The sequence below is a fragment of the Erythrolamprus reginae genome, chromosome Z, assembly GCF_031021105.1.
Source record: "Erythrolamprus reginae isolate rEryReg1 chromosome Z, rEryReg1.hap1, whole genome shotgun sequence".
Lineage (NCBI taxonomy): Eukaryota > Metazoa > Chordata > Lepidosauria > Squamata > Dipsadidae > Erythrolamprus > Erythrolamprus reginae.
The window spans coordinates 50,169-68,976 of NC_091963.1; the positions used below are offsets into that span (position 1 = coordinate 50,169).

The following is an 18,808-nucleotide window of genomic DNA, read 5'->3' on the forward strand; positions in this document are numbered from 1 at the left end:
GAGGTAAAGAACAGGAAGAAGAAAGAATGCTCACAAGAGCACAGAAGGAAAACAGAATAAATAGAAGGCAAATACGGAACTAAGTGGGTGTGGAAAGAATGGTTAATCTACTCTCAATCAATGTAAATGGTTTAAATTCATATGTCAAAAGAAAACGTATATTTAGCTGTTGTGGTTAGCTCTGGCCCTGCTCCTGCCCCAAGGACTGTGGATGTGGGGGAGACATCTACATGCTGCAGGCCTGTTTTGCCCCCAGTGGAATCTGCTGATGAAGGCTCCTCTGACCAAGAAGACATGAGTGACAGGGAGGAGGAGAGTGTGGCAGACAGCTCAGATCAATTATCTAGCTTCTCCTTGGATTCAGAACAAGAGTTAATGATACAGCCACGCATGTGGAGAACGATGCATAGGCAACAACAACTGAGAGATTATTATCAAAGAAAATGAGGCCACCTGTGGTTGGGTGGGGCTGTGGTCATTAGTGATTAGGGTTTGGCCATTGTGGAGGATTATCTGATCGTTGTGTTTCATGACTGCTTTGCTGCCTTTGATCTTTGTGTGCTAATTTTCCCCCGCTTTGAAACTAACCCAGAGCAAAGTGTGTTTCACTTTGTGAAAGAATAAGGACTGTGAATTGCCTCACAGCTGCAAGCTAAGTATCACAGAACTGATAAAGGACTTGTACAAATTACCAATTTGTTTGGAGACAAATGCTCTTTGCTATACCAAAAGAGTGCTCTGTTTATTTGCATTTTCAGTATAAAGAACATTGTTTTGAATTTTCAAACGTGTGTGTGTCTGAAATTGTATCTGTGCATTTTTGGGAGGATTCTACCAGAGAGCAAACTACAAGAACAAAATTTGAATATTATCTGTTTACAAGAAGTGCACATTTCACAAGAAAATGAAAAACAATTAGAAAATGAGAAATTAGGAAGAGTATTTACAGCCCTATCACATAATAAAAAAAGAGCGTTTGCGGTATATGTGAAAAAAGAACTAGATCCCCAAAAAATATATGCTGACAAAAAAGGAAGAATCTTAATAATCTCAGTTTTAATTTTCAATGTACAAGTAACACTAGTAGTTATATATGCACCAAATAAAAATCTTAAAACCTTTTTTTATAATTTACATCAGAAATTAGTAGAATTGGAAGTTTATTATTTATTTTATTTATTATTTAGATTTGTATGCCGCCCCTCTCCGAAGATATTTGTGTTATTGGAGATTTTAATGGTATAATTGATGCTATTAAAGATTATAAAATTGTTAATAAAAATTTATACAAAAAAAGAAAAATGCTCCCGAAAACATTCCACCAAATGTGTGAAGAATTAAGTTTGAGAGATTGTTGGAGATTGTGGGTTACGCGCCATTTTATTCAGACTTTGCTTAATGTCAAGGCTGCCAGTCAGAATTCAGACAAATAAAACTCAGAGTCCTTTCATTTAAGGTTCAAAGTGAATTTATCAAAATCAGAACTTGAAACATCAAAAGCAAAGCAAAGTCTGAATAAAATGGCTCATAACCCACATACTAAAACCCCTTATTTCACCCCACTGTTGGGCATCCGCCCAATCTCCATTGTCCAGACGCATCAGGTAGTCCAAGATGCTCCTCCCAGGCTTCTCAGGAATGTGTCTGTCTAACGGTCTCCTCCATACCTGGGAAAACAAAACTTAACACAACTTTTCTCCTCCTGCACACTTCCCAACCCCCGTTTATTATCTACCCCTCCCCGTCTCTATGTCAACCAAGCAAAGAATGCAGCAGCAGGCAGCGCAGGTTGACATTAAGAAATAAAAATAAAAGAGAATACACATTTTATTCTAATGCCCAACAAAGCTGGTCCAGAATAAATATGGCCTGGGCTAACAGCAAAGTAGAAAATTAATTAACCCAGATTCAAATTGATATAAACGATTGGGCAGACCATAATCCAATAAAAATTTTATGGAAAGGTGAAGTTAGGAAAAATAAAAAATGGATGTTAAATTTGCAACTACTAAAAGATCAAGACTATATAGGTTGGATCAAAAAAGAAATGGAATTATTTCTTAAAGAAAACAATAATTCAGAAACTTCTTTGCAGAATTTATGGGACACAGCCAAAGCTTACCAGAGAGGATTAACAATAGCCTATGCATCCAGAAAAAATAAAGAAAAAAGACAAAATAAAAACGAATGGATATGTAAATTGAAAAACCAAAATATAAGACAACAAATTACACTAATTAAACATAAATTAGAACTATTAGACCAAGAAGCGGTAATAAGAAAATTAAGAGCAGTAAAACAAAATCAATTTGAAAATGCAAACAAACCAGGTAGATGGTTATCTTATAAATTGAGGAAAGAAAAAGAAAAAAATTAATTCAACAGTTAATAGATAAGAATAAAATAACACACCATCAACTAGAAAGAAAGAAAGAAATAGCATTAGAATACTATAAAGAACTATATCACAATGATAACATTAGTGAAGATGATATATTAAAATACTTAAAAATCTAAAATTAAGTCTATAAGCAAAGAAGATAAAGAAATGCTAAATAAAGAAATAACTAAAGAAGAGTTAGAAAAGGCAATCATGAAACAGAACAATAATAAAACCCCTGGGCCAGATGGACTTCCAATTGAATTTTACAAAGCAACACTACATATAACAGGAGACCTATTATTAGAAATTTACAATAATACGTTAAAAAATGCAGTATATTTTATTTATTTATTTTATTTATTGGATTTGTATGCTTCTATCATGGCAAGAAGCCAATATAACATTGACACACAAAGAAGGAACAGATGCAGATCAAATTAAAAATTACAGACCAATATCTTTGCTGAATGTAGATTGCAAATTATATATGTCATATATATATATTATAGCAGAAAGACTGAGAAAAATATTAAACAAAACAATACATCCAGACCAGAATGGTTTTCTGCCTAATAGACAAATCAGATACAATACTAGAATAACCTTAAATATGTTAGAATACTACGAAACCCATAGTGACAAAGAATTCACAATGCTATTTTTGGATGCCAAAAAAGCTTTCAATAACTTAAATTGGGACTTCTTTAAAAAATTAATAAAAATTATGGAATTTGGACCAAATTTTGAAAATATGATAAACAAAATTTACAAAAGGCAAGGATTCTAATTAATGGAGATCTGACAGATACAGTTGACATTAGGAAGGGAGTGAGACAAGGGTGTCCGCTCTCCCCTTTAATTTTTATAATGTCAATTGAAATCTTACTAAATCAAATCAGGGCAAATCCTCAAATACAAGATTAAACAACAAATTTACAAAACACAGGCATTTGCAGATGATCTAGTTTTCTTTCTAGAAGAGCCAGCCATTTCAATATTACATCTACTAAAAGAACTGGAAACATATGGAAATGTAGCTGGTCTTAAAATAAATAGGAATAAAACCAAAATACTAACCAAAAACTGCAAACAAGACCAAACTACGACATTAATAGAAAAAACTGGATTTCAAATAGAAAAAAAAATCAAATACTGTACTTAGGAATTTGGTTCACATTGAGATACTCATCTTTAAAAGAATTAAATTATACGAAATTCTAAATAAAACTAAAGAAGACTTAGAAAAATGGTCCAATTTAAATCTATCTTTAATGGGAAGGATTAATACTATAAAATCTAATATACTTCCAAGACGGCTATATCTTTTTCTAACAGCACCAATTCAATTAGATTAAAAAAAATTCTCAAATATAAACAGAATAATTTCTAAATTTATTTGGCACAACAAAAAACCAAGTATAAGTATTAAAGCATTGCAGGATTCAAGAGTGAAAGGAGGATTTGGCCTTCCGAACTTAGAATTATATTACCAGGCAGCCAAATTATTATGGATCAAAGAATGGATCAATTTGGACAATACTAGAATACTAACAATAGAAGGACATAATATTAACGAGGGTTGGCATGCACATTTGTGGGAAAGGGAACATATAAAACATTCACATTTCAGACAGCACCAGATTTGGAGTACCCTACTGGAATACTGGCGGAAAGTAAGGAAAAACAAATTAAGGTCCCTTTCAACTCTAATTAGAATTAGAATTCGGAAGAGAATTCGGAAGAGAAAAGAATAGGATAGAATTCAGAATAGAATAGAATTTGCAATCGAATAGTATTCATAATGGAACAGAAACTAATTGATGGAACACATCAATAAATGGGTGGAAACTAATCAAGGAGAGAAGCAACTTAGAATTAAGGAGAAATTTCCTGATTGAACAGTATAATAATAATAATAATAATAATAATAATAATAATAATAATAATAATATAACGCCCCTCTCCAAGGACATGGAGCAGGAGAGGAGTTGCCTCCAGAAATTCTGACGGCTTCACCACTGGATGTTGTCACTTGTCTCAATTTATATGAAGGTCTGCTACTCAAAGGGGGAGGCTGGACTAGAAGACCTCCGAGGTCCCTCCCAGTTCTATTCTATTCTGATGTAATCAAGGGGGATTCCCTCTTCTCTGAGTCATGGCTGCCCCAAAGATACTGTTTTAAAAATGCCCCCTGGGCCTCTCTTGGCTTTTGGTTTCTTATCTCATCCCCGAACCTTCATCAGAACCTGAGGAATCTTCCAGGATGAGGAACGAAACCTCTTCAAGGGAAAAAGAAACCCACCAAGCGTCCGGCATGCTTCCATTCAGAGTCCAGGAAAGAAAGAATTCCAACTCCATTTGATCGAGAGGAGACCTTTTATTGGACAAGCAGTGAAGGCGACCAAAGCAGAGTAAATTATGAGTAAAAAGCCACGTAAAAGGCATAGGCGAAGAAACCCCCAAACCCTCCCCCCAGGCAATTCATCCAATCCCCATGTCATGAGAGGTCAGGTGGGGCACACTGGCTGTTGGGTCTTCTCCCACCGGCCTCTCGAAGCCGTTGACCTTGAGCACGCAGTAAAGACCGCCACGTAGTCTGGACGAGTAAATCTCTCCGAACGATTTATTTCACAACAAACGGGACAACCACCAGCATGCTTCCCCCGCTCCCAAATACCTAACCTCCCCCCCGTTACTCTGACAAGAAAAATGGACGCTGACCCAACATCCAGTGGCTTCAAAGCACCACTGGGATGAAGAAGCGGCCAAGGAAAGCCGTGGTCATCTCCTCCAACCCAGATAGGTTCGAACGGCATCTTTCCAGGATCTCCGTCAGGGATCAGAGGATGGTACACAACCCCAGAGGTACGTATCTCTTGTCTTTCTCCAACATCTCTTTGGTGTAATAGGGTTTGGCTCCGTTGTCGCGGACGAGGGCGTCCACCATCTGAATCAGCTCATTGACCTGCTCCCATCGTTCCTCCTCTCCCGCCTTGTTGTTGAACGCCAGGCACCGATTCCCACAACTCTTGATTTGCTCCCTCAGAGGCACCAAGCTTTTGCCTCCCTCGGACAGCATCTCTTGGAGAGGGCCGCCCTCCAGATCCTCCTTCCGGGTGAATAAGACGATCATGTAGGCCTTGACTTTGAGGTTGAAGATGCTCTTGATGATCTGGGCGACCTCCATCTCCTCCTTGCTGAAATGGCCCAGGCGGATGACCTGAAGAATGACGTGAGGGCCAGGCGAGCAGAAATCCACACATTTCTTGACTTCCTCAATCGTCACAGACTGTTCGCAGTTGGTATCAAAAAAGCCCGGTGTGTCAATCACAGCCAGGATCCTCCCATCCGGCAGGACACTCATGGCCTTTTTACATTTGGCGGTGATGGATCTGGCCTCCATCCTGGATAGAAATGCTTCCTCCCCTAAAATGGTGTTCCCGGTGGCGCTTTTCCCGTTGCCCGTTTTGCCAACCATGACAATCCTCAGGTCTGAAACTGAAAGGAAGAGAAAGGACAAAGGAGTCAGAAGCCGCCCCTCACTCGTGTGGAAGACAATGAACAGAACGGCAAGAAGGACACAAGTGACCAGGGGAAAGCAGAATGGCTTCACTCGTTCTTTGCACCCGTCGGTCTACAAGGAGATGGAAAGAGTCCAACCCATCAAAAACAGGATGATAAAAACCAGACTAGACATAAAAATGAACGGAAGTGGGAAAATGGTAAAAATATATCCCGGTCTTGCTAGGGAGAGGCAGGTATGGAGCTAGCCGTTCCAGGGGAAGGAGGGATCGCTGCTTAGTAGCAATCTCTTCTTCCGGCACCTTGAACTTAACTCAAGGCACTGGTAATGAGTGTAATTCTGGCCCTGGGCTCAAGCTGTTGCTACTCAAAGCCAGGTCGGTGGTAAATAAAGCTCTCCTCATCCAGGATTTGATCCTGGATGAGGAGGCCGACCTGGCTTGTGTGACCAAAACCTGGCTGGGCCCGGAGGGAGGAGTTCCTCTCTCTGAAATTTGCCCAGCCGGGTTTTGGATATGGCATCGGGGAAAGGGGGGAGGGGTGGCTATTATAGCCAGGGAGAGCCTTTGCCTGCGTAGACTCATTGCTCCAGAGATCGCGGATTGCGAGTCCCTCCTGGTGAAGTTGGACTTAGGGGTTCAGGTGTGCTTGTTACTCACGTACCTGCCTCCCAGCTGCATGTCAACAGCCCTGCCTGTGCTGCTGGAGGAGGTAGCTGGGTTGGCGGTGGAGTTCCCCAGACTTATGGTCTTGGGGGACCTTAACCTGCCATCGCTTGGTGAAACCTCTGGGCTAGCACAGGAGTTCATAGCCACCACGACAGCCATGGACCTGACTCAAGTAGTGCAGGGTCCGACTCATGAGGTGGGGCACGGACCCGACATTGTATTCCTCTCTGAGCAATTGAGTAATGATCTGAGATGAAGGGGCTTAGAAGTGCTGCCTTTGTCATGGTCAGATCATTTTCTACTGCGATTTAACTTCCTGGCTTTAATCCTTCTCCACAGGGAGGCAGAACCGATTAAGAAGTTCCGCCCCAGGCGCCTGATGGACCCAGAGAGCTTTCAGAGGGCGCTTGGGGTTATTCCAGATACACTCATCCACAGTTCGGCAGAGTCTCTTGCTGAGGCCTGGAACAAGGCTGCAGCGGAGACTCTTGACCAGATTGCGCCGTTGCGACCTCTCTGTGGCACTAGACCCCATAGAGCACCATGGTTCAATGAGGAGCTCCGGGAGTTGAAATGCCAGAAGAGATGTCTAGAGAAGCGATGGAGGAAGAGTAAGTCTGAATCCGATCGAACACTTGTAAGAGCTCATATTAAGACTTACAAAGTGGCGCTCAAGGCGGCAAGAAGTGCGTACCATGCCGCCTTAATTGTATCAGCGGAATCTCGCCCGGCCACTCTGTTTAGGGTGACCCACTCTTTTCTTAACCAGGGGGGAGTTGGGGAGCCCTTGCAGAGTAGTGCCAAGGACTTCAACACATTTTTCGCAGACCTCGACTCCGATTGGATAGCAGAGTTGACTGACAATGAGTCAGTCGAGGTGACTGCGGCCCGTACTTGTCCACCTGTCTGGGAAGAGTTTGATCTGGTGACACCTGATGAAGTGAACAAGGCCATTGGAACTGTGAGTTCCGCCACCTGCTTACTGGATCCGTGTCCCTCCTGGCTGGTTTCGGCCAGCAGAGAGGTGGACATGGAGCTGGGTCCAGGAGATTGTCCACGCCTCCTTGGGGAGGGGATCCTTTTTGGCTCCCTATAAGGAGGCGCTTGTGCACCCTCTCCTCAAGAAGCCTTCCTTGGACCCAGCCATACTTAATAACTATTGTCCAGTCTCCAACCTTCCCTTTATGGGGAAGGTTGTTGAGAAGGTGGTGGCGCTCCAGCTCCAGTGGTCCTTGGAAGAAGCTGATTATCTAGGTCCCCAATAGTCAGGTTTCAGGCCCGGTTACAGCACGGAAACTGCTTTGGTCGCATTGATGGATGATCTCTGGCAGGCCCGGGACAGGGGTTTATCCTCTGTCCTGGTGCTCCTTGACCTCTCAGCAGCTTTCGATACCATCGACCATAGTATCCTTCTGTGCCAGCTGGAGGGGTTGGGAGTGGGAGGCACTGTTCTTCAATGGTTCTCTTCCTACTTCTCCGGTCGGTCACAGTCGGTGTTAGTGGGAGGTCAGAAGTCGACCTCTAGGTCTCTCCCTCGTGGGGTGCCTCAGGGGTCAGTCCTCTCCCCCCTGCTATTTAATATCTACATGAAACCGCTGGGTGAGATCATCCAAGGGCATGGGGTGAGGTATCATCAGTATGCTGATGATACCCAGCTTTACATCTCCACCCCATGTCCAATCAACGAAGCAGTGGAAGTGACGTGCTGGTGTCTGGAGGCTGTTGGGGCCTGGATGGGTGTGAACAGACTCAAACTCAACCCTGATAAGATGGAGTGGCTGTGGGTTTTGCCTCCCAAGGACAATTCCATCTGTCCATCCATCACCCTGGGGGGGGGAATTATTGACCCCCTTGGAGAGGGTCCGCAACTTGGGCGTCCTCCTCGATCCACAGCTCACATTAGAGAAACATCTTTCAGCTGTGGCGAGGGGGGCGTTTGCCCAGGTTCGCCTGGTGCACCGGTTGCGGCCCTATTTGGACTGGGAGTCACTGCTCACAGTCACTCATGCCCTCATCACCTCGAGGCTTGACTACTGTAACACACTCTACATGGGGCTACCTTTGAAGAGTGTTCGGAAACTTCCATTCGTGCAGAATGCAGCTGCAAGAGCAATCATGGGCTTTCCCAAACTCCGCAGTCTGCATTGGTTGCCGATCAGTTTCCGGTGACAATTCAAAGTGTTGGTCATCACCTATAAAGCCCTTCATGACACCAGACCAGGATATCTATGAGACCGCCTTCTGCCGCATGAATCCCAGCGACCGGTTAGGTCCCACAGAGTTACTCTCCTCCAGGTCCCGTCAACTAAAAAATGTTGTTTGGCGGGACCCAGAGGAAGAGCCTTCTCTGTGGCGGCTCCGACCCTCTGGAGTCAGCTCCCTCCAGAGATTAGAACTGCTCCCACCCTCCTTGCCTTTCGTAAACTCCTTAAAACCCACCTCTGTCATCAAGCGTGGGGGAACTGGAACATCTCCTCCTGCCTATGTAGTTTTCTGTGTATGATATGACTGTATGTATGTTTTTTTATATATTGGGGTTTCTTGTTTTTTAGACTTTTTAAATGTATTATTGTTATTTTAGATTCTAACTATTAGATTTGTTATTATATGTTGTTTTTATCATTGCTGTAAGCCGTCCCGAGTCTACGGAGAGGGGCGGCATACGAATCTAATAATTAATAATAATAATAAATAATAAATAGTAAGAGAAGACCTGAACTCAGGGGTGTTGAACTCGATTTCACTGAGGGCCACATCAGTGTTGTGTTTGACCTCAGAGGACTGGGGGGTGCATAGCCAGCTTGATGTCACTCCTGTTTCGGTGCCTGGGCTCTTCCGGTGAAAACATGCCCCCAGGCTCCATTTTCAGTTATGATGAGGTCCTACAACCTTGAGGAAACGGAGCTCAGAGGCACGACCAGGTTTAATCACTCCATGGGCCGGACCCACTCCTAGGCCTTCAGTTTGGACCCCTCACCCCCACGCTTAACTACTATAAATCGTAATGAATATAAATACCAAGATCGGACGGATGGCAACTCAGAATTCTGAGGGAGCCGGCCGATGGGCTGTCTTTCTCCATCATGTCTTTGGTGTAATAGGGGTTGCGTTGGTTCTTTCGGCGGAGGGCATCCACCATCTGAATCAGCTCGGCGACCTGATCCTGCTGTTCGTCCCCTTCTGCCTGGGTGTTGAAAGCCAGGCACCGATTCCCACAACTCTCGATTAGCACCCTCACAGGCCTCAAGCTTTCGCCTGCCTCAGAGAGCATCTCTTGCAGAGGGCGACCCCTCAGGTCCTCCTGGGTGAACAAGAGGATTGTGTAGGCCCTGGCTTTATGGCTGAAGAGGCTTTTGAGGATCCAGGTGACCTCCATCTCCTCCTGGCTGATGTGGTCCAGGCGGAGGACATGGAGAAAGACGTGGGGGCCTGGGGAGCAGAGGTCCATGCATTTCACCACTTCCGCAATTGTCTCCAACGGACGGCATCTGGTATCGAAAAAGCCCGGCGTGTTGACCACGGCCATGGTCCTCCCATCCGGCAGGACAGTCGTTGCCTTTTCACATTGGACGGATATGTTCTCGATCTTGGGTATGAATGCTATCTTCCCTAAAATGGTGTTCCAAATAACACTTTTCCCATTGCCCATTTTGCCGACCATGACGATCCTCAGGTCCGAAACTGAAAGGGAAGAGAAAGGACAAAAGGGTCAGAAGCCGCCCATCGCTCACCGGAAAGAGAAAGAATGGGGGAGAATGGCGACCAGGAGAAACTCGTTCTTTGCACCCGTTGGTCTAGGAGGGGAGGAATGAGTCCGACCCACCAAAAACGGGATGATAAAAAACAACACTAGAAATAAAAATTAACCTCAGCGAGAAAATGGCAAGAAGACATCTGTGTTTCTCCCGGTGAAAGCAGGCTCCATTTTTAGCTGCAATGACCTCTGTGGGTTGGCCCTTCGCTATTTCCAGGGCAACCCCATGGACCAGATTTAATCACCTGGTGGTCCACCAGGCTCCATTTTCAGCTGTGACAACCTCCTACAACCTTGAGAAAATGGAGCTTGGAGGTGCCATGGGCTGGTCCTTCACCGATCTCTGGGGTGGCAGAGGGTCGGAATATTTCAGTGTTGCTGGGGAGAGGCAGATATGGCGGGGGCCACGGAGTTAGCCGTTCCAGGGGAACGAGGGACCGTTGCTTAATAACGGTCGCTTGTTCCAACTCTGTGAGCCCAATCCTGGGTACTGGTGATGAGTGTAACTCTGGCCCTGGACTCAGGTTGCTGCTGCTTAATGCCAGGTCGGTGGTAAATAAAGCTCTCCTCATCCGGGATTTGATCCTGGATGAGGAGGCCGACCTGGCATGTATCACTGAAACCTGGCTGGGCCCAGAGGGAGGTGTTCCTCTCTCTGAAATTTGCCCAGCTGGGTTTCAGATATGGCATCAACCTCGACCCCAGGGAAGGGGGGGAGGAGTGGCTATTATAGCCAGGGAGAGCCTTTGCCTACGTGGACTCATTGCTCCGGAAATTGCGGGTTGCGAGTCACTCTTTATGAGGTTGGACTTAGGGGTTCAGGTGGGCTTATTTCTCACGTACCTGCCTCCCAGCTGCGTGTCAAAAGCCCTGCCTGTGCTACTCGAGGAGGTAGCCGGGTTGGCGGTGGAGTTCCCCAGACTTATTGTCTTGGGGGACTTCAACCTGCCGTCACTCGGCGAAACCTCGGGGTTGGCACAGGAGTTCATGGCCACCATGACAGCCATGGACCTGACTCAAGTAGTACGGGGTCCGACTCATGAGGGGGGGCACGCACCTGACATGGTATTCCTTTCCGAGCAATTGAGCAATGGTCTGAGACTAAGGGGCTTAGAAGCAGTGCCTTTGTCATGGTCAGACCATTTTCTACTAAGGCTTGACTTCCTGGCTCCAATCCTTCCCCGCAGGGAGGCGGAACCAATGAAGATGTTCCGCCCCAGACGCCTAATGGATCCAGAGGGTTTCCAGACGGCGCTTGGGGTTATTCCAGAGGCACTCATCCACAGTTCGGTGGAGTCTCTTGCGGAGGCCTGGAATACGGCTGCTGCGGAGGCTCTCGACCGGATTGCGCCTTTGCGACCTCTCCGTGGCGCTAGACCCCGTAGAGCCCCATGGTTCAACGAGGAGCTCCGGGAGTTGAAATGCCAAAAGAGACGTCTAGAGAAGCGATGGAGGAAGAGTAGGTCTGAATCTGATCGAACACTTGTAAGAGCTTTTATTAAGACTTACAAAGTGGCGCTCAAGGCGGCAAGATGCGCGTACCATGCCGCCTTGATTGCATCAGCGGAATCCCGCCCGGCCGCTCTGTTTAGGGTGACCCGCTCCCTTCTTAACCAGGGGGGAGTTGGGGAGCCCTTGCAGAGTAGTGCCGAGGAGTTTAACACGTTTTTCGCTGATAAAGTCGCTCAGATCCGGGCCGACCTCAACTCCAATTGTAAAACAGAGTCGACTGACAACGAGTCAGTCGAGGTGACTGGGGCACGTACTTGTCCACCTGTCTGGGAAGAGTTTGATCTGGTGACACCTGATGAAGTGGACAAGGCCATTGGAGCTGTGAGTTCCGCCACCTGTTTACTGGATCCGTGTCCCTCCTGGTTGGTCTCGGCCAGCAGGGAGGTGACACGGAGCTGGGCCCAGGAGATTACCAACGCTTCCTTGGGGAGGGGAGTTTTTCCATCACTCTATAAAGAAGCGCTTGTGCGCCCCCTCCTCAAGAAGCCTTCCCTGGACCCAGCAGTACTCAACAACTATCGTCCAGTCTCCAACCTTCCCTTCATGGGGAAGGTTGTCGAGAAGGTGGTGGCACTCCAGCTCCAGCGGTCCTTGGAAGAAGCCGATTATCTAGGTCCCCAGCAGTCGGGCTTCAGGCCCGGTTACAGCACAGAAACCGCTTTGGTCGCGTTGATGGATGATCTCTGGCGGGCCCGGGACAGGGGTTTATCCTCTGTCCTGGTGCTCCTCGATCTCTCAGCGGCTTTCGATACCATCGACCATGGTATCCTTCTGCACCGGTTGGAGGGGTTGGGGGTGGGAGGCACTGTGCTTCAGTGGTTCTCCTCCTACCTGTCTGGCCGGTTGCAGTCGGTGTTAGTGGGGGGTCAGAGGTCGACTCCGAGGTCTCTCCCTTGTGGGGTGCCTCAGGGGTCGGTCCTCTCCCCCTTGCTATTTAACATCTACATGAAACCGCTGGGTGAGATCATCCAAGGACATGGGGTGAGGTATCATCAATATGCCGATGATACCCAGCTTTACATCTCCACCCCATGCCCAGTCAACGAAGCGGTGGAAGTGATGTGCCGGTGCCTGGAGGCTGTTGGGGCCTGGATGGGTGTCAACAGACTCAAGCTCAACCCGGATAAGACGGAGTGGCTGTGGGTTTTGCCTCCCAAGGACAATCCCATCTGTCCGTCCATTACCCTGGGGGGGGAATCATTGACCCCCTCAGAGAGGGTCCGCAACTTGGGCGTCCTCCTCGATCCACAGCTCACATTAGAGAACCACCTTTCAGCTGTGGCGAGGGGGGCGTTTGCCCAGGTTCGCCTGGTGCACCAGTTGCGGCCCTATCTGGACCGGGACTCATTACTCACAGTCACTCATGCCCTCATCACCTCGAGGTTCGACTACTGTAATGCTCTCTACATGGGGCTACCTTTGAAAAGTGTTCGGAAACTTCAGATCGTGCAGAATGCAGCTGCGAGAGCAGTCATGGGCTTACCCAGGTATGCCCATGTTTCTCCATCACTCCGCAGTCTGCATTGGCTGCCGATCAGTTTCCGGTCACAATTCAAAGTGTTGGTTATGACCTTTAAAGCCCTTCATGGCACTGGACCAGAATATCTCCGAGACCGCCTTCTGCCGCACGAATCCCAGCGACCGATTCGGTCCCACAGAGTGGGCCTCCTCCGGGTCCCGTCAACTAAACAATGCCGGTTGGCGGGCCCCAGGGGGAGAGCCTTCTCTGTGGCGGCACCGGCCCTCTGGAACCAACTCCCCCCGGAGATCAGAACTGCCCCTACTCTTCCTGCCTTCCGTAAACTCCTCAAAACCCACCTTTGCCGTCAGGCATGGGGAAACTAAACATCTCCTCTGGGCACGTTGAAGTTATATATGGTATGCCTGTATGTGTGTATGTTAGTATAGGGGATTTTCTTAAACTCATAATATTTTAATTAATTGGATTGTATTGGATTGTTTTTCACTTGTTGTGAGCCGCCCCGAGTCTTCGGAGAGGGGCGGCATACAAATCCAAATAATAAATAAATAAATAAATAAATAAATAAATATTTGCAGGGTGGCCCCATGGACCATATCTAAGACCCTGTGGGCCAGATTCAGCCCCTGAGCCTTGAGTTTGACCCCCCACTTAACTACTCTAAATCTTAACAAATATAAACCACCAAGATCTGTCGGATGACACCTCAGAGTACTGAAGGAGCCAACAGATGTGAGGCCCAAACCATTGTACCATATTTTTCACAGACCCTGGAGGACCAGGGAACAACCTGAAGGTTGGAGAAGAGCTGATGGAAAGTGGACCCAGGAAACTATTATGATAATTGATATCAATTTGCAGGGACTTCCATAAGACATTCAACAGAGTAGACCACAAACTGTTTCTTCGTTAGCTAGAAAAAAATGGGGGATACACAGAATCTACCCCTGATAGATTTGTAACTGGCTGATGAACCACCAAGAGTGGTCCTACATCTCCATACAGGGATGTAAGCAGTGGGATACCAGAAGTAGGCCAAATACTCTCCGGTACCTTCAGAAATGACCCAGAGGAAGGAATAAAAGGGGGACTTGTCAACGGTCCAGAGGACACTAAGGAGACGGGAATAGCCATCACCCTGGAAGAGCGGCTGAAGAGGACAGCTCCCACCCTCGGCAAACCGAGACATACCTGGCTCACTTGCACCCACATTGCCTGACTGGGCTGCACCCATGTTGCCGTCTCTCGGCTACTCCTGCGACGATCTTCAGGTTTTCTAAGAGGAAGAAGAAACCAAGCAGGGAGTTGAGGGGCTGGAGAAGGAAGGACGTCCAGGGAGCGAAAAGGAACAGAAGGACCGAAATGGGAGGGGAAGTGGGGTTTTTTCCAGGGTTGTCGTAATGGTGAACCGTCACACCGCGGATGGTCGAAAGTCAAGGATTGCCTGTAATGACGAGAGTGGTGCAAGTTTTCCTAATGTGATGTGTTCCCCCCCTACTTTCCTTGAATGTATTTTCAATGTAGAATACGGTGATACCTCGTTTTACGAACCCCGCTTCATACGGATTTTTCAGGATACAAACCCGGTGCTTCAGATTTCTTTGCCTCTTCTTCTGAACTATTTTTACCTGACGACCCTGAGCGGCTGCCGCTGGGATGCCCCACCTCCGGACCTCCATTGTCAGCCAAAGCGCGGGGATTCCCCTGAGGCTCCCCTCGCTGGGATTCAAAGCAGCGCCGGCAAAAATGAAGGGAATCTGCTGACAACGGAAGTCCGGAGGTGGGGATTCCCAGCGAGGGGAGCCTCAGGGGAATCCCAGCGCTTCGGCTGGCAACGAAAGTCCGGAGGCAGGGATTCCCAGCGGCGTAAGGCAAAGGGGGTGACTTTTGGGATGGGGTTGCATGCATTATTTGCTTTTACATTGATTCCTATGGGGAAAATGGCTTTGTCTTATGAACATTTCATCTTACGAACCTGGTCACACAACGAATGAAGTTCGTAAGACAAGGTACCACTATATACCTGGATTACGTTTTGGCAGCAAAATCGTTCCTCCCATCGGTTGTTATCATAAATATCCCTCCGATTTGAATTGCTTTAAAGGAAGAGAGGGCAAACTCGACCACATCGGGGGCCTCATCAATGTTATGCTGAAGGGGTGGCCAGGGGGGCATTTGACACAGGCTCAAGTCACACTTTCTCCTGTCTCTTTCTTTGGACAGGACTCTCGCCAGCCTCCAGCAGCCCTCTGCTGGCCAAAAACCAGCTCCAGAGAAGCCCCAGGGGGCCCTGTCAGTACCATATCCTTTATTGGTTGGGTTTCCAACATATGAAGATAAACCAGCATTGTATGTTAGGAGAAAATAGTGGTGTTACTTTAAGAGCTGGGTAGCAATTATGAGCCGGGCTGCAATTTAGCCCTACAAGGAGACCGATGTGCCGCCCTCTGCCCCCTTCTGTGGTTGTATCCTGTAGTTGCATACTGTTATGTTGGGCTTTGTTGCACTGCATCTGCTCTGTTGCCTTACACTGTATTGTCGGTGATATATGCGGGTTAGTATCGATGCACTTTGCTGTGTGCAAATAAGAGAACATGTTATATCGCTGTGTGCTAAATGATACACATGTATGCTGTGTGCAAGTAAGAGATTATACTATACTGTTATGTGCTAAGTTTTGCTGCTTGCTATTACTATCAGAGAATAAACTGGGCTGATACCAAATTGGTGACGGTATATCTGCTGCGTGCAATATACTGTGTAGAATATACTCTAGCGCAGTGGGCTAAATGGTATATGTATGTGCTGTGTGGGTTACAAGCTGTGGTCACAAGCAGCGGTCATCCTCATCTTCGAAAAAGGAGATCCCGGCCTCGTTGAGGACTGCACAGCGATCTCTCTGTGCTGCGTCACCTGCAGAGTCATGGAATCAATCATCAACCGATCACCACCGATAACATGGCCGCCCTCCAGAAATACCTTGACTTTGTGTCTGAATGGTCCAACACCTGGCAACTCCAAATCTCAACCAACACATGCTCTGTCCTACATGTTGGCAAAAAGTATCAGAACACTAAATACAAGCTGAACAAACACGACCTAAGCGTAGCCCATAAAATCATCGGCTACAACGTCCTTCCTGTTAACGACTACTTCAGCTTCAACTACAACAACACCCAAGCACATAACAGATATAAACTTAATGTAAGCCGCTCCAAACTCAACTGCAGGAAATACAACTTTTGTAACCGAGTAGTTGATGCAGGGAACTCACTACCAGACTCTGTAGTATCCTCACTTGACCCTCAAAAATTTACCCTGAGACTCTCCATGGTCGACCTCTCCCGATTCCTCAGAGGTGAGTAAGGGGCGTGCAGAGGTGCCCCAGCCGGCCTTCCGTCCCCTCCCCTGATGTTTCTCTCTCTCATTTGTATCATGGATGTAAACATCGTTGTATCTTTACATACCCCTGGTATGTACTTGACAAGAGAAATAAATATAAATAAATAAATAAAAATAAATAAATAAATAAATATTTTTTTCTTTCATTAAAACCTGTTGCAAAGAGAGAAAGAGGAAGGGTGGGAGGGAGTGGGGGAGAAAGAAAGAAAGAAAGTTAGTTCAGGCTTATTAATATAAATATCCTTTCTCTCGTTAAGACCAGTTACAAAGAAAGAGGAAGGAAGGAAGGGAGGGAGGGAGGGAGGGAGGGAGGAAGAGTGTGTGAGAAAGAAGGAAAGAGAAAGATAGAAAGAAAGAAAGAAAGAGAGTAAGTGAGTAAGTAAGTAAGTTCAGGCATATTAATATAAATATTCTTTCTCTCCTTAAGACCAGTTACAAAGAAAGAGGAAGGAAGGAAGGAAGGAAGGAAGGGAGAAAGAGTGTGAGAAAGAAGGAAAGAAAAAGAAAGAAAGAGGAAGGAAGGAAGGAAAGAGGGAGAAAGTCAAAGAGGGAGGAAGGAAAGAAAGAAGAAGGGAAGAAAAAATACAGAAAGAAAGGAAGGAAGGAAAGACAGACAGACAGACAGAAAGAAAGAAAGAAAGAAAGAAAGAAAGAAAGAAAGAAAGAAAGACTGACCTGAGAACGGAAGAGAGAAAGGGACCCTCTGGAGCCAACGGATCAGAGACCCCTCCCCTCTCTTCTTTCCTCCCTGCGGGGGGGGGTTCCCCCTCCCTCCCAGGGACTCCCCCGCCCCCCCAAAGAAAAGGAGGGAGGGTCGCAGTCTGGAAGTCGGATGAGGCGGGGCCCCTCCCTCCCCCCTGCTGGGAGCCCCCCCCCCAATTGGCATGCCCAGCCTCTGCGCCTCGGCGTGGGGGGAGGGAGAACCAGCCCCCCCGGGAAGCCCACCTGAACGGCTGCGTCGCCTTCCCACGAGCAATTTCGGAACATCGACGCTGGGCGCTGTCGCTTTCCCTCCAACTTTCGCTTTCGCCATCATCGAGTGGCAGGAGTTGGGAGGGAACCTGGGAGGTCATCCGGTCCAGCCCCCTCTTCCAGCAGGAGACCCTTAGAGAATCATAAGAGTTGGAAGGGACCCCAGAGGTCATCCAGTCCAGCCCTCGAGTTGAGCAGAAGATGCTTATACAATCACAGAAGAAACGTTTGTTATCTAGTCCAACCCCCTCCTCAAGCAGGGGACCCTGACGAAAATAAAGAACAGAAAATCGGAAATCTCCTTTAGTTCTGCTGCTTGGGGTGGAGGGTTGGGCTGGATGACCTCTGGGGTCCCTTTCCAACGCTTTGGTTTGGAAAAACCCCTTTAGTAAATATATGTACTGTACATTGCAAAAAAGAAGACAAACAAATAATCTAACGTTCAGACGGGTAAATACTTAGACAGTTGTACATTCGCTTCTATATCCATGTATATAAATATAAATACAAATACAAATACAAATATACGTACAAATATAAATATACAGCTCAAAAAAAAAATTAAAGGGAACCCTCAAAGAACATTTCCGAGATCTCAATGAATGAAATATTCTCACTGAATTGGCACAACAGCCAGTGAAATGGACTGTCAATCAGTGTTGTTTCCCAAGCGGACAGTTTAATTTCACAGAAGTTTGATTTACTTGGAGTTATACTCTGTTGTTTAAACGTTCCCTTTATTTTTTTGACCACTGTATAAATATATATAAATAGTTTTTATTGTATTGCTGATTTTATTGCTATATTTTTATTGTTGTTTTATTTATGATTATTGTTAGCCACTCTGAGATAGATAGATGATAGATAGATAGATAGATAGATAGATAGATAGATAGATAGATAGATAGTAGATAGATAGATAGATAGTAGATAGTTGGATGGATGCAGATAGATGGATGGATGGATGGAGGAATGGATGGACAGACAGACAGACAGACCTATTAATATTCTAGCTGTTGGAAGGCGGGAGAGGGTGTGCTCGGACTAGATGACCTCCAGGGTCCCTTGCTCAACGCTTGTCATATGTCTCTGGGTGCAACGGGGGGGGGGACGCC

At 46.5% G+C, this 18,808-nt stretch overlaps 2 protein-coding genes across 2 annotated transcripts in view; one reads left to right on the forward strand and one right to left on the reverse strand.

The window, feature by feature from the left end:
- The window catches only part of LOC139153199 (uncharacterized), a 37,912-nt gene that overhangs the window by 16,829 nt on the left and 2,275 nt on the right, over positions 1-18,808 (forward strand). Inside the window, exons 6-12 of the mRNA XM_070726834.1 lie at positions 5,116-5,248; positions 5,293-5,499; positions 5,542-5,681; positions 9,803-10,164; positions 10,545-10,685; positions 15,543-15,611; positions 16,550-16,677. Coding sequence (XP_070582935.1) covers positions 5,116-5,248; positions 5,293-5,499; positions 5,542-5,681; positions 9,803-10,164; positions 10,545-10,685; positions 15,543-15,611; positions 16,550-16,677 — 1,180 coding nt within the window. The remainder of the gene's footprint in view (positions 1-5,115; positions 5,249-5,292; positions 5,500-5,541; positions 5,682-9,802; positions 10,165-10,544; positions 10,686-15,542; positions 15,612-16,549; positions 16,678-18,808) is intronic.
- On the reverse strand, positions 4,741-17,762 carry LOC139175763 (GTPase IMAP family member 8-like). The gene is made up of 4 exons (XM_070767035.1): positions 17,667-17,762; positions 14,511-14,595; positions 9,592-10,254; positions 4,741-5,881 (listed from the first exon to the last, which is right to left on the reverse strand). The coding sequence occupies exons 2-4, from the start codon at positions 14,551-14,553 to the stop codon at positions 5,223-5,225; spliced, it is 1,365 nt and encodes a 454-aa protein (XP_070623136.1). The 5' UTR covers positions 14,554-14,595; positions 17,667-17,762; the 3' UTR covers positions 4,741-5,222.